General features: G+C 41.8%; 1 protein-coding gene and 1 non-coding gene across 11 annotated transcripts in view; one reads left to right on the forward strand and one right to left on the reverse strand.

The window, feature by feature from the left end:
- Window positions 1-15,690, forward strand: part of TACC1 (transforming acidic coiled-coil containing protein 1) — an 87,074-nt gene that overhangs the window by 36,022 nt on the left and 35,362 nt on the right. For 3 of the 10 annotated variants that reach the window (XM_036228740.1, XM_016127372.2, XM_036228739.1), the window contains exon 2: window positions 8,144-8,259. The exons of 1 other annotated variant lie outside the window; for it this stretch is intronic. Coding sequence is in view for 8 of the 9 variants with exons in the window: in XM_016127372.2 (XP_015982858.1) it covers window positions 8,144-8,259 (116 nt within the window). In the remaining variant the exon portion in view is untranslated. Of the gene's footprint in view, window positions 1-6,592; window positions 7,158-8,143; window positions 8,260-15,690 lie in introns of those variants that run through there. 6 more of the 10 variants (XM_036228743.1, XM_036228744.1, XM_016127374.2 and 3 more) reach the window with 4 other exon arrangements.
- On the reverse strand, window positions 11,939-12,057 carry LOC118609650. The gene has a single exon (XR_004953478.1). It is a non-coding gene; the product is annotated as a 5S ribosomal RNA (ribosomal RNA).

Below are 15,690 nucleotides of genomic sequence, written 5' to 3' on the forward strand. Positions count from 1 at the left end.
TGTGATGTCTTTCCATTTATTGAGCTAGTTGTTTAGCTTATATTTGTTAGTGGGTAAAATGAGTGATATGTTAATAGTTGGATTTCTAAAAAAATTAGAGCACACAAAAAGAACAGGTTTCCCCCTCCCCACTTTGTACTATAACAGTGAAGTAAAAGGACGTATTTTTCTTCAATTTCACACACATATAGTTTCAGAAACAAAATATTGCAGTTAAAGTTTTAGTCTAAAAATATAAAAGCTGGAAGAAACAGGAGGCTGCATATCACGTCATGGAGTTTGCTTCCTACTTTCCCATTTTTTATCTCTTAGTAGCACAGGAAGATTATCCATTACAAACACGCGTTATGTAATGAAATTCCCCCAAGTCTCCAGAGTGAGGATTTAGGTGGAGTGGGTGTTCCAATTATTTGGGAAAGCTTTTTGTGGTTTTGTTCTTTCTTCTGGTGGACACTTATCCCCACACCCTCCTACTAGTGAATCGCTGTTGCTCTCCCCAAGTACCCTTCCAATCTATTACCTTCGAACTTCTTAGTGACAATTTTTCACAAATCAAAAATGAGGACATGTATTTACAAGGATAGCGGGTAGAATATTGGATATCAGGATGCTCTCAGAAAATCTGGGCCATATGATCAATGCTCTTCTGGTCTTCCAGATGCTTTATTTGGGAGATTTTATTTTGGAGGTAAGGTAGAGGAGAGGGAATAAAATGGCTGCAGGAGAGGGAATATTATTCTACTTCAAATTCTCAAATTCCTTCAGACTGTTTAACTCACGCTTTAGATTCCATCCTCCCCCTGACCCAGGCAAATAAAATAAAGTAGATCTCTTCAATTTGGAGTAATGTTCATTGTTAGAAATTGAAATTCATAAATGACTTAGAAAAGAGTTTCAGATGGTCTTCTTGTCTGAGGCTTTACATATAAAGCTGTCTGACTTGAAGGGCCCACTTTTCTTACTGCCTAATCTGCTAAAAAGGAATGTAAGTTCAACAGAAGAAAACAAAATGTGCTAAATCGGTAACAATCATTTTACAAGATGATATGCCTGTTTAACAGGCTCTGTAACCGCAGTGTTGTTTAGCAGGAAAAACCAAACTTATTCTACTGGAATAGAAAATATTTCTAAATTTAAAGATAGTTCACAGCTTTAAGTGAATCTTTCATGCTTATTTCTGGTTTGCTTGTTTTCAGCTTTGGATTTGTGGTAGTTGGTGGAAAGAATTTTTCTTATGTAGAATGAACAGACTGACCTAATTCTGTTTATATCTTTTGTACCCAACAACTGCTTCTCTAACACTTACATTCCAGGGTGGAGAACGTGAACTTTCTTATAAAGTCAATAAACATCATCATGAGATCTGATGGAGATGAGAGAGAACCTCATAGAACTGGCTCTAAAATGGCAATAGTTTGGTGTAACCATCATAACATATATTTGGGTTTTTTTCCCCACTCTCTGAAAGCTGACACAGTATAACTGCTATGTGGCAGTTCTGTTGTAGGTCTCATCATGACAAGTTGAACGGCATACTTTCCGGAGAAGTCAAACATTACTTTTGTGATACAAAGCAAAATAGATCAGAGGCTGAATCTGACAAGAGTTGTTCACCAGAGCAAAGCCTAGACAAGGGTCTTTGAGCAGGCCATAGGTAGGGGAGCTTGGCCGAGTCTTTAATGGATGCAGTCTGGATCCCCTTTTTTCTTCCTGGGGCTCTGAAAGAGTATTAATGAGCTATGGGCGTAAATCTGGCTTTTCTCTTTTAAAAAATTAGGAAGGAGTTCTTGTTATAATTTTCAGTGTAAATGCATAGTACAAATTTCCTAATTTGAGTATATTTGGGTAGTGGAGGGAAGATTCTATAGGTGACTATAGCCTACAGGTAAAGGATAACATCAGATCTTGCAGGGTTAAGACTGTAATGTTAACATAGTTGAATATTGTTAGATGCTGTTATTGGCAATGTTGCCTTGTGCAGAACCAGCATGTTCTTGCTTGGTTAGACTCAGGTAGGTCAGAAAAGCAGGTCTCTTATTGACAATGGCGGTTTTTCACTGAGAGAGCTAGGCATTCCTAGTTGTGACTTTGCAGCCCATGCCAGGTAAGCAAGAAGCCAGGACTGCAGCAGCAACAACTAACTGAGAGGCCTGTTTGCTGATGGAATCACAAGCTCCAGAGTGGCTGCGAGGGCATTCTGCTTTCTTCCAGTTTGATACAGTGCAGAGGATACTGAAAGGTAGGAGATGAGGGTTCTAGACTCAGTTCTGGCATTAATTAGCTGTGTGACTTCTTGCATTGGTCACCCTTTCCGATTCAGTTACCATATCAGCAAATTGAGAATGAGACAACTTGCCCCACTACATGAGAGAATGATTATAAGGATCAGATGAAACTTTATTGATATAAAGTATGATTATCATCACATCTTAGAGACCTTCTTCATTGAAATCTTTGAGGGGGAAAAAAACTAAGGATCGAGGGTGTTTAGCTTGATGAGTGGGGAGAAGACACTCAGTGATCAGGATGATGGAGTAACCACAGGCAAGGAATTTCCCATGATGTCTCAGAAACCTCATTCAGTGAACAGGTTGGCTCTCAAAAAGCAGAGTAGGGGAGTGGGAGATGGTCCATTGAGGTTCCGCTGAACACCTCAATGTAGTTGCCCTAGGCTGTTTTGATTTTGTACGAGCTAGTGCTTTTCCTAAGCCCTTCAGAGCTGCCCAGCCACTTTGGTTACATCATCAATCTGGCATTTAATCTTAGTTGAAGTAGATGTATGTATCTTTTGCTCATCAAATTCTTAAGTTATTAGAAAATACAGATAATTCGTCTGCCTGCCTGACTTTTCTGGTTTCTCAGTGGTTACTTTATCTCTGTGATTCCTTAGTGCTATCCTGACCCTCTCCTCCCTCCTTGCTTCCTCTACTCCCTGAACATCATCCCCTACAGATGCCTTCTTTCACTGGCTGTTAGGAACTCCCTTTTCTTGGTACTAGGGTTGTCTTTTCCTTCCAGTTTCAAGCGTTGCCATTGTGCTCGGCTTACTCGTAGCATTCGTACTTACTGAAAGATAAGGACTCTCATTCCAGTCCTGCTTCTTTTACCCTCTAGAGAGAAGCTGTCTCCTTCTCTAAGCAGTTTGGAGCTGGGGAAAAATAGCAGTTTCCCAGCCTCTGGGCTGTTGTCAGAATGATCTTTCTAAATGGAAATGTTACTTACTTGCTCTGCCCATCCAGGGTCCATAGGCCACTCAAGCACACAGATAGATGGCTTTTGTTTGTCCCGTCCTGGCTTCTGTAAGGTTTAAAACAATTTAAATCACTAATAATGTTAAAAATTAGAAGATTTTTCTTTTTTTCTTTTTTGACCTATTATATCCAAGATTTTGGTTTCTCTTAGAAAATTGTTTGATGGTAATGCTGGGCACCAGGAACTGGGTAGGGACACCCCTTAGCCAAGGCAGCGTCCTCCAGACAGTACGGCTACCACCCATGCCTTTCACTCCCTTACATTATTTAGGTAGGTACTTGGGATTGCTCCCTCAACTATAGGATCAAGCTCAAACTCCTTAAAAGGTATACAGGATCCTTCTCAATTCAACCCCACCTTGCCTCAGCCCCTCACCTTTTGCCACATCCCCACAGGTATTCTTCCAGTAGCTGTGATACTAAATGGATAGTTGTTTGCCTATTTGAGTTGGCTTACTCACATATTTTGTTTTTTCCCAAAGAGACCCATTTTTCAGATCCCTGCGGAGCACCCATTTAGCAGCAAGGTGTGTGCATGGTATGGCTACCACTGCGGAATGTTCAGGGAGTTATATTTTAGATTTTCATATATATTGATCCAAAGCTTCTATGAAGGGCAAGAAGCAGGAGCAGGAAGAAAACAGATGGGGCTCTTTCTGTGCTTACGGTTATTTCCAAAATAAATATTTTTCATTTGATTACTTAGTCATATTTTTCCAGACATTCTGCTCTGTGAATTTGAGGACGTAGCAGCAAAATGATTTTTTGCTTTGGTTAGTATATCTGTTGTTAAACATTGCTTATTCTTTCTCAGAAGTTTAGGAAAATTCATATATCAGTTAACCTCGTTACTTGTACAACAAAATCAATTCAAGCTATTGAGTAGTTACTTACTTTATCGCTGTTCACATTAAATCCAGGGGCTTGCAGAAGAGTGATTTTTTTTTTAGAAATCGAGCATTTGCTTCTCCAGTTTTTGGGTTTTATCTTACTGGTGCCATTACTCATCCCCGGTTCCATTCTATGCTGGTTCAAAATTCCGATTTCTTCAAGAAGAGTCAAGCTTTCGAAATTTATGTCACCCTAGCTAAACTCATGAGGTCTATTTGTAAACTAGAATATTCTTTTTTTTTTTTTTTGCACAGTTTTTGAACATCTACTATATTTGTGGCCCTGTCCTAATCTCTGGGGAAACAAAAATGAATCATAAATATGATGTGGTCTCTGCCATTTAGAAGCTTATGGTCCAGAATAAATAAACAAAAACATTATATATAGTGTGCTAAGTTAGGGATGACCTTACATTCTGGGATGTCCTGCTTTATACCTGTTGTCCCAGTAAACTATTAACAATGTCCCTTTTCAAAACTATCTAAGGGCCACAGTAAAAGTATCTATGGATGTTTGGGATATAGAGATACTAAAAAGGAAGGAGAAATCAGCCTGCTTTCCCAGCTCAAGTGTGATAAGAAAATTCAGGCAGTCAAGGTCTAGGAGCTTAAGGTGGGGGCAGGAAGGAGATTTGTACAAAACTCTGCTGGCCAAAAGGAGAGTGTTCCCCAAGCAGCAATTAGTTGGTTTAAGCTAGTCATTGTTTCCCAAATTTATCCTGTGAAAAAAATTCCCCAGGACACTTAGTAAAAATACAGATTTCCAGATCCTGCTGGCAATTTGAATTCGTGTTTTTAAAGCATGTCAGTTGATTCTTGGACATATTAAAGGTTCAGAATCAATTATCTACTGATTATGGCTGGAAATACAAAAGGCCAGGAATAAAGGGGGACAGGAACAGCAAGACTAGAGTACAAGTCACAGATCAGCCAGTCAAGAGTGATCCCGGGTGAGAAAACCCTCAGAGGTAGAACCAGTTGGGAGACATTAAGAGTAGAGCTGTGAACAATAGGGCACAGAGGAATAAAAAGATTTGAGGACTATTTAGAAGGAAGAAAAATAGGACCTAGTGCGTGCTGATTACTGACCTACATGGGGTAATGTTATTTCCAAGCAACAAAATCCTTGTGTTAAGTTCAGGAACCTGTGGGAACTTATAATCTAAAGATTTATGTGGTGAACCATAAACCTAAAAATACAGATGTATAGTGTTGTGGCATATTTCATGTAGACCTAAAAAAAAAATGACTCCTGCTTACTTCATATCCTTGTCATCTCCAGAACACTCAAGAGAGTTGTTTATCTGTGGGAAGAAGCTGGATGTAAGCATCCTGACACCCCAAGCCCTTTCATTTAGACTTCAGGCAAACCCCTGTCCTGGTTATGGTGAGACTACCTGCCATGTTTTATCTTGCATTACTTTGCTTTTATTTTTGTTACCGAATGTGTAAGACAGTCATGATTCATCAACAATATACCTGCTAACGACTTTGTTTCTACATTCTGGAGCTGCTCTCTCTGTGGGAACCTGCAACCATCTCACAGATTCACCATAATTCTGGGCAATTATAACACTAGAAGAAATGCCTTATCCAGCCACGGGAATCATTAAGCCTGGAGATGGAGGGAGCCGATTCGCTTGGTACATTGATGACTCTGAGAAGCAGTCCCTAAATGGAAAATGAAGAAAATCCGAGGAGAGCTCTACTTTTCAAGAATAAAGAGGTTTTCTATTTTGAAGGCTGCCTTCACCAGGCCTGTTGGCATACTTCTGAAGCAGTCAACGAAGTCAGAAATCAGACTTGGAAGTAATGGGGGGGGGGGGGGGGGAGGGTCCAGAAAGGAAATGGGAAACCGATCAGGCTATAATTTTCCAGGGTAATTTAGCACCCTTATCCCAGACCTGGCCACAGAACGTCCACGAGTACGGTTTGGGGAGTGACACAGCGTCTAAAACTCCAATACTTGGCTATCCTCGCAGCGTTGCTGAGAGATTTCCAAATCCTGGGAGTGAGAGAGTTGAAGGTGAATGGGCTGAACTCTTCTAAGCGGTCAATATAGGGGAGGGGAAAAACACCAGTCAGGAGGGGCCTCGAAGATTTTTTTTTTTTTATAAGGGGCCTCACTTCTGTGATCCAATATCACCAACGCCATCAAGTCGCGGTGGCTGGATGAAAAAGTAAAAATAAAAAGGGAAGGAGAAAAAGCCTAGTGTGCACAGACACATAAAATAGATCTTCCCTACTCTCGATGTTGACTGAGGTTTTGGGGGCGCCTAGGTCCTGCGCCCGCAACTCCAGTCGCAGCCGGGAAGCCCCCTTCCGGCAGTCCAGGCGCAACCAGCGTGGCGCCATGGCGGGGGGATCCGGCGGGCGCGCCACAGACTTCAAAGCCCCGCCGTTCCCCGCCACCCCTGCCAGCACGCGCGAGTGGTACGGTCCGAGGGGGCGGCTCCTCGGGCGCGGCGACCGCGGCAGCTGATGCGCGCCGAGCTAGCGGGGAAGCGGGACTCTCGAGCCCGAGACCCGTAGTCGCTGAGCCCCCGTGCCGCCAGGCGCTGCGGGCCGGGGCCCTGAGGAGGCCCCAGGAAAGGCATCTCCCGACAAGAGTCTCCCGGCGCGGGGGGCGTCGTGGTCGCACCGTTCGGGAAGGAGGACCAGGAGGAAGCGGCGCTGCCTGCCAGTCAGGAGGAAGCGCTTCCACCCGCGCCGCCGACGGTGCTCGCTTAACCACATCCGCGCCTGCACTGGAAACGCTTACAGTCGCCTGTCACCGGTTCCCTCCATTTTGAAAGGGAAAAAAGGCTCTCCCCCTTCCCCTACTCTTAGGAGCTGGAGCCGGAGGAGCCGCGCTCATGGCATTCAGCCCTTGGCAGATCCTGTCCCCCGTGCAGTGGGCGAAATGGACGTGGTCCGCGGTGCGCGGCGGGGGCGCTGGAGAGGACGAGGCCGGAGGGCCCGAGGGCGACCCCGAGGAGGAGGACTCGCAAGCCGAGACCAAATCCTTGAGTTTCAGGCAAGTACACGCATCCCTGCCGAGATGCAAACGTGCTGCCATCCATCCATCCATCTGCGGCTCATTCTGTGTGCGTGTGTGTGGTCGCCCACCCGCGTAACCATATTCATGGCAATGCTGCGTCCTTGCCTGTAACCAGGTCTCCGCTGTGGATTCGAAAGTTAAGGATGTTTCGTCCTCCCATGTATTTTCTTTCCCCGGTTTTAGTGTGGGCTTTCTAAACCTAACCCAGAATCTGCAGTCTCTCCGCATCCCGGTCTGCCTCACTGCCTCAGTCACTTTCTCTAAGCTTCAGTCCCTTAGCCCCCGCCCCTACACACACACACACACACACACACACACACACACACACACACACAAGTCATTGATCACACTCTATGGAACTTGGGGCCCTCCCTGTGGGAAGAAGTCTCTCCATGTCCCGAAAATGCAATGTTGGTAAAGAAGGTCGCGTGATGACAGGCCCCTGGCAGCTGGTGAGAAATGGTGGTCTCTGCTACGCTGTCACCCATACGATTGCAGAAAGCAGGTGGCAGCATTTTCTGCCTCGGGCCGAATGAGTTCCAAACAGGTAGAAGCCTGTCAAAGAAAAAGGAATCATGGCGAGAATTGACTTGCTTTTTTTTTAGGAGGAGGGGCGGTCCTAATTTTTAAGCATCTAGGAAAGGGCTCTTGTGAGAAAAGAATCTGTTGGAAAGCGCATTTTTGGGGTGTCAGAGGGAAGAATGACATCAAAGTAAATGGTGCTGGAGAAGAATCTCTGGAGGATAGAAGAGATTTCAGGGAGGCAGGATGCCAGACAGAAGCTGGATGAGGGCCCTGCTAGAAAACCGGCAGCATCGCCCACAGACCAATCTGTGCTGAGGACCAGTGGGTTTCAAACTTAGGCAAAAATTCTGGACTTTAGCCTTTACGGACATATAGATTATAAAGGGTGTCGGATATACCATTGAAAGTGGTAATTCCTCATTTTTCCCCCTTGGCAGCTCGGATTCTGAAGGTAATTTTGAGACCCCTGAAGTTGAAACACCGATCAAATCACCTCTCAAGGAATCTTGTGAGTCATCACTAGGATTAGTACGACCTGGAGACAAAACTCAAGGTAAGGAAAGATGTTCATTTTCTGCCCCCCCTTTTTTTTTTTAAAGTTTTGAAAATGTAAACGAAGGAAGGAAGGTGTTAACTTAGGGTCATTTAAAAAGGTGTGGATTGTCTCCTTACTGAAAAAGCTGTTTTAAAGCTCCTGGTTTACTTGAAATGTATATTTGTTTTTTAGGAGTATGGTGGTCAGAGGCTTTCTTCCCTAAGTAGTTTGTACACTTGCAGTAAGAGACTATCATTATCAAACCTTCCTGTTGGACCCTTCCCCTCAAGTCCTAAAAAATAACAAGGTGTGTAGGAATACAGTGGTGGAAGTGTGTTAGATTTGACTTCACAAATTTCTTAGGCTAAGTCACTGTCTACAGGAGTGTGGCTGCAGACAAAAATTATAGGTAAGAGTTGACTTTTTTAGATAAGGAGGAATTTTAAGAGGCTGTTAGAAAATTGCTTACCTCTCCCTCTTCCATGCAAGAAGGGCGCCTAAGAAAACTTGGCGCAGAGATTCTCTCTTAGCACCTCAGAGCCCATCCTTGAGCTTGCCCTTCATCTATAGAAGCTTCTGTTCCACTTAATTAGTATAAATCTTTTCTGTCACACAGCCAGTTTTGAGTAAACTTTCACCTCTCCTGATAGAATTCATTTATCTAGTAAATAAGCAGAGTGCACTGTGATTCAGCAGTGAAAAAGCCCTTCTTTTACCGAGCTAACATTACAGAGAGTGATGGACCTTTTAAAGGTTAAGTGAAGTATATGTCAGTTTGTCTTAAGTACTATGGAGAAAAATTAAGCCAGGGAAGGAGGCATAAGGTGTATAGGGAAAGGAGATGCTGAAGGGTAATTAGGCGGAGCCTTACTTATAAGGGGACTTGAGCAGAGCACTGAAGGAAAACTGAAGGAACAGCCTTGCAAATTCCTGATGAGAGAACCATTCCAGAAGAGGGAATGGCATCTGCAAAGGTCTGAGACAGGACCGGCCTGCCTCGGAATTAAGGCCTCATGGAGGGTGGCAGGCAGTGTGTTTGAGGACCATTGAAGAGGACCATTGAAGTGTGGTTGGAGTGGATTGCTGAGACAGAGAGCAGTAGGAGCTGAAGTCAGCCAGGTAAGGGGAGGTCTGGATCTTGTTGTAATGATGCATTGATTTTCTTTCTGAATGAGGTAGGAAGCCACTGGAGGATGTGTTAGCTTCGTAGAGTTGCCTTGAGAAAGTACCATAAACTGGTGGCTTAAAAGAGCAGAAATGTGTTCTCTCACAGTTATGGAGGCTAGACATCCGAAATCAAGGTGTCTGTGGGCCATGCTCCTTCCAAAGGTTCTAGGGAAGAATTCTTCCTTGTCTCTTCTAGCTTCTGGCAGTTGCTGGCAATTCTTGATGTTCCTTGACTCATGGCAGTATAATTACAATCTCTGCCTCCTTCATTACATGGCCATCTTCTCTGTGTGTCTTCACATGGCATTCTTACAAGGACATCAGTCATTGGGTTTAGGGACCACTCTAACCCAGTATGACCTTATCTTACTTAACTTGATTACAGCTATAAAGACCATTTCCAAATAAGTCACATTCACAGTTACAAGGAAGTAGGACTTCAGCATATACTCAAAAAGAGAGGGCTTTGAGCAGAGGGTTTGTGCTTTGATTTCCTTTCAAAAGGCTAGGTGGTTGCTATCTGGAGAAGGGACTCTAGAAAGTCCTTTTTGTGGGCTTTATCTGTTCCTGTGTCTGTCATTGTCAACCTACAGTGACAGACAGAGACAACTTTCAGTTAGCTAGTTCCCTAGTGTTCAAATGCGATTATGACTTTTTCTCCCAATGGATATTGTATGCTGTTACTTGGTAACTTCCTCACAGGTTGCCTAGGGAAGTGAAGTTCTCTGTAATAGACATCATGATGGAGCTGGATTGTTGGTGAAATATTAGCTTTTTGTGATTTGATTTTGCTTTAAATTGTAAGCTCCGTACTATACTTCCCCTGCTGAAAATTGAAAATATCCCTCACTTTGTCTTGGGCTGCTTTTTACCATTTTTTAAGGCAAAGACCACATGAGAACAGGCAAGTTTGTGTATTGGAGAAGTTGTGTGTGGCACTCTGCTTTGTAGAGATGCCACTTCTTTTTCATAGCTTCCTTTTCCTTCTATCAAGATTGGCAATCAGAGGGAGATTTGACAGCTAGAAAAAAAAACTGTTTTGTAGCCTTCCCATCAAATTTAAATAGAGTTCACAAGACTTGTTAAGTAGCTATTTAAAAGCCTCTTTGAATTACCCTCTGCTTGGGCTGCCCCTTCCTCACCATTTTGTCAGCTGGTGGTCTGATTCATCCCGACAAATTCTTTGCTGATTGAATAGTGCTTGTATGGCCCAGGCCCTGCCAGAGCCATAGAGACCCAATTGTTTGGTCCTTCCTGTGCTGCAACTCTTTATTACTAGTTTTGGTAACTACACTCTCTTTTTCACTCTCTCTCAAAGTTTTCCTTAGAAAGTCATGGACCAGGAAAGCTCTGTGGAGTAGTTCATGATTGTAGACCATGTATATGGTGGGGCTGGGGTATAGAGTCTAGGAAACAACCACTACATATTATGAAATCTCTCAATCTAAGGTCTTTATATAATAGCATGATTGCTCATGGGCCTGGTATTTTCCTGCCTTCTAGGGCTTCTTCTACCCAACATCTAGAGCTGGGCCAGAGTCCTGTTGATGACCTTGTCATACATGAACAGTAAATGCAAAAATACAACCCAAACACAGGTCTGCCCAAGGAAGATATCAGTGGGCAAAAATTCCTAGGCAAGTCATTTCAAGTTGAAGTCTAATTTCTGGGCCTGGATCATTCTCTTTTTCCCAAAATCATTGGTTTTTTGGCCCCTGATAAAAATAGTCTTTCATATTTCTTTGGTTCTGGGACATAGTGGAACAGAGGTATAAGTTGTATAAGTCTGTCTTCTACAGTGATGATTTATGAATTACCCAGTCAAGGGTTGGAGCTAACATATATAGCTTCCTGGTATATAATGGCCTTCAAATGTGTGGACTATATCCCATTTACCATACCTGTTGCCCTACCCTAACTTCCATCTAATTCTTTGAACACAGGGAAATATTACATATATTTCAAAGTTAATTTTCTCTTTATTGGAAGTTTTTAAGGGACTTATAGTATCTTAACTCTATAATAACTTATTAAGACAGAGTTGTATGCCATTCTAGAAATTAAACAGTGGATGAAGCTGTAATTTTTTTGTTTTGTTTGTTTGGTGCTGATGGACTATGATTCTATCCAGTGTTTTAGACTGTAAAGGCTACAGTGCATGTCCTCTACTACTTGAGGCCTCCTCCACCTTTATTTATAGATTGTTACCCAGTCTTGAGAGAGAATCTTAATTCATGCCGAAGCTCTAATATGCTCTTGGAAAAACTAGTTAAACGTACTCCGATGTGTTAATTAGATGCCTAGGTATTTCAAAGACATTCTGTCCCTCCTCCAGAATAAAAGGAAAGAGATAAACAGGATCAGTCCATAAATATTTACTCCTGGTGGCCTTGTGTGGAATGCAGTTGTTTGCTGATACAGATTTGGTAGTCTAGATATGAAATCAACCTATCTGGTTTGCCACCTGCTGTTGCTTATTATTGTTCTGCCTGAGAGCTAAGAATTGTTTTCTTTTCTTTTCTTTTTTAAACACCTACAGCACCTGGTATTCCTAGGTGGTCTCCCATCCAAGTACTAACCAGGCCCGACCCTGCTTAGCTTCCGAGATCAGATGGGATCTGGCACGTTCAGGGTCGCATGGCCATAGACTAAGAATTGTTTTTATATTTTTAAATAGTGAAAAAAAAAAATTTGTGGCATGTAAAAATTATATGAAATTCAAATTTTAGGGCCCATGAATAAAGTTTTGTTGGAATACAGCCACGCTCATTCATTTAGGGATTGTCTGTAGCTGCTTTCACAGTCCAATAGTGAGGTTGAGTACTTGGAACAGAGACTGAATTGCCAGAATAGCCTAACGGAAAAATTTGCTGACTTTGATCTACACTTATGACAATTTTGGTAAAAATATAAAGTTCAAGTAATTTGAAATAATGACTTTTTAAAAAGCGGCAAGGCTACACCAGTTTAGTGAACAAATGAACTGTTATCCCTGGGTGCCATTAGCATAGGCCCTGTGGTCAGGTAAGGCTTTATTTAGGGAGAGACTGGTTTGGGCTGGCTATTTGTCTCTTTTGTGCAATGGAAGTGATGTAATTGGTTTGTCAATGTACTTGATTTTCAACTGACTAAAAGATCTCAGGAATTATATTGGGGAAGAATGGAAATAATTTTGGAATCATTTACTCCAAATACAAACATACACACTTTTATCTTTAGCTCATTAAGTGTTTTTAATGTAACTTTGGGTATTCGAGAATTATAATTTGACTGTTGATAATGGCATATCATTGGTAAATGTTGTGTGGTTGGTATGATATATTTATTGGAATGTTTTAGACTATATATATGTAAGACCTAGAATGGGATGTCATTAAAATCGAAGCCTGAGATTTTCAATTCTAAGGCTTTGAGTTAGATGTAGTATAAATAAATGCTATGCAAACATTTTCCATTAGGTACACATTGAAGTGTTTCAGTCGAATCTATGAGTATCGTTCTCCTGGGGATTTAGTTGAACATCTTCTCCCTGCCCTGCTATCACAGGGATTGCTTTATTAGAGTTTTCCAGAAATATTGAGACTAATGAGGACCTTTAACATGACCTAGTCTGACAGTTCAGCCCATGTGACTCCTTCAACAACATCCCAAGTTAATGTTTTTATTTTATTTTTATTTTGTATTTTGTATATGTTTGATTTTCAGAGTTTAATTTTTTAAGGTTTGAAAACTTCAGCAGCATGATGCAATTTCATTTTTTTTTTCCATATAATGTTTTTAGTTCTCAACTCGGAGATTTCTACTAGTTATTAAGTGGGATCAGAGCTGTGTTTCTTTGTTGCTGTATATATTTCGGTGTAAATAAGCCATGTAGGGAGCACCTATACTTCTGTACCGTGCTGCACTCAAAGAGAATGTCTTCTTGGGGGGAAAAGTATAATGTTTTCAGCAAAAACCTCAGAGAGTGCAGAACCACAGTGTTTGAGCATGGTCAGAGTCTGCCTGCCAAAAGCAAAAGATTTTTGTAACTATCAAAGCAGCATTTTTCTTTTAAGATGAATAGTAAATTCAAGCCCTTTTGAAGAAACATTATAATGATTAAACTCATTTCAGACTTGCAATCTCCAGTTTTGGGTCTACCTGAGCATCAAATAAGGCATTATAGCTTACTTAGATAGTTTCTGGTGGTGGAGGTATGCTCTATATGTGTAAGTAGGGGTAGGAGGCTACCTTTCTAAAATTAAACTGCTACCATTTAATGCTCCACCTCAAAAATGAGCATGGTCTAAAGCCATTTAAACATTTCAATTAAAGAATAATCATAGTGTCTTTTTCAAGTGACCAGTAATACTGTTCATAGGAAACTCTGGCAATCACCATTTGTCACAGCCTCCTAAAAGTAGTGATGGGAAGGTCATGGTTTATCTACCCAAAACAGCCATCTTGGTGGGGATTTGATAACTGAGGATTGCTAAATTGTCTAATAACAGTTAATGTTGGGGCTAGAGAGGGATTGTTGCTTGTAAGTCAAGATCTCACCCTCACCATGACATGTACACGAACCTAATTTTGAGTTCACATAAATATGATTGGATCCACAGGAGTTAGGTTGATGATGGCTACATCCAAGGTAATAGTAACTGACAGGAGTATTGCATTAATTTACAAATAAAAAACGTAATTTGACAGTTCTCTTTGGCAGATACAGATACTCTCCAGATACACTCTTTTTTATGTCATTGCTGGAAATACAACAACAAATTATTGCTCTTGAGCTTTCCCACTACAAGACTCCCACCTAGCAGACCACCAACTTTCTGTTATTTGTTGGATGTATTGGAAGCAAGTAGTTCTTTTTTTTACAGCATCTAATTTTATTTTTTTTAAAAGTAATCTGTTAGATAGAACACACATGATTTCCATTCTACAGAGTGGGAAGTCAAGGCCAGAGCCTTTACTGCTGATAGTAGAGTGGGGCCTTAAATTCAGCTTTTAAGATCAAAGATCCAGAGCTTTTTGGAACATATACAGCTTCTCTTTCCAGGGTACGTGTGAATCTCTCTCTTCACTGACTGAAGAGAAAACCTATCAAAGGAAATAAAGGTTCTTAAAATGTTGCCAGGACAGTGTGATGGGGAAAGCATCCTCTTAAGTATCCTTTTAAGTGATAATAGTTGTTGTTGTTGTTTTTGTTTTAATTCAGCAGGGGATATATTGTCCACATGTGTTAACTTGTTATGTATAATACATGAAGTATAAAATTTGGAATTTTTAGCATCAGACATTTGGAAATTTGCAGCACATTTTAGATACAGAGTCAGAAGCCAAAAACAAACAAACAAACAAACACAACAACAAAAAAACACAGTCACCGAGTAAGCAGTGCTGTTGGATTGAAAACATTTTACTTCCTTAATGCTTAGCTTCAGCTCATCAATGAGAACTAAAGAGGAAATGGATACATTGACTAATAGCTTCTGCTTTCCATTCTACCTGTGAGTCGCGTACATGAGAGGCAAGTACATGATGTATGCAGCCTCCTGGGACTCTGCACCTATTTTGGGGTAGGAAGAGGTGTTTTTAAGAGACCTGTGTTATCTGTTGCTGTGTAACAGGTTACTCCAAACCTTATTAGGGGCTTAAAACAATAAACATTTATCTCACATGGCTTTGATAGGTTTGGAATTTGGGAGCAGCTTAGCCGGTCGTCTGGCTTAGGGTTACTTGTGAGAATATAGTCACGATGTTGGCTAGGACTGCACTCATCTGGAGGCTTGGCTGGGGCTAGAAGATCCTCTTAGGTAGCTGCTCACTCATGTTTGGGAAGTTAGTGCTGGCTGTTGGTAACAGGCCTCAGGTCTTCACCATGTGATGGACCTCTCTCATCGTGAGGTTGCTTAAGTGTTCTTCTAACCTAAGAGCTAACTGCCATCCAAGAGCAAGATGGAAGCTGCAGCCTCAGAAGTCACTATTGTTCCACAATATCCTCTCAGTTACACAGGTCCATCCAAGAAAAAGAGTGTGAATGCCAGGAGGTTGGACTCATTGGGAGCCATCTTGGAGGCTGGCTACCTCAAGGCCCTTTTCTACTAAAAAAAAAATTATACCAAAGGGTGTAATTTCAAAGACTGCAAAGTTTTACTCTTTCTTTCTTTCTTGTCACTGTCTCCCCCACCTCTTCCTGCTGCCCCTTTTCTTAGAGTACAGGAGCAGAAGAGGCAGGAAAATGCCATGGCTTTCAGCAGGGTCCCTGTCCTATTGTGGAGGTGCCCAGTGTACTGG

Source organism: Rousettus aegyptiacus, unplaced genomic scaffold (assembly GCF_014176215.1).
Source record: "Rousettus aegyptiacus isolate mRouAeg1 unplaced genomic scaffold, mRouAeg1.p scaffold_m13_p_11, whole genome shotgun sequence".
Lineage (NCBI taxonomy): Eukaryota > Metazoa > Chordata > Mammalia > Chiroptera > Pteropodidae > Rousettus > Rousettus aegyptiacus.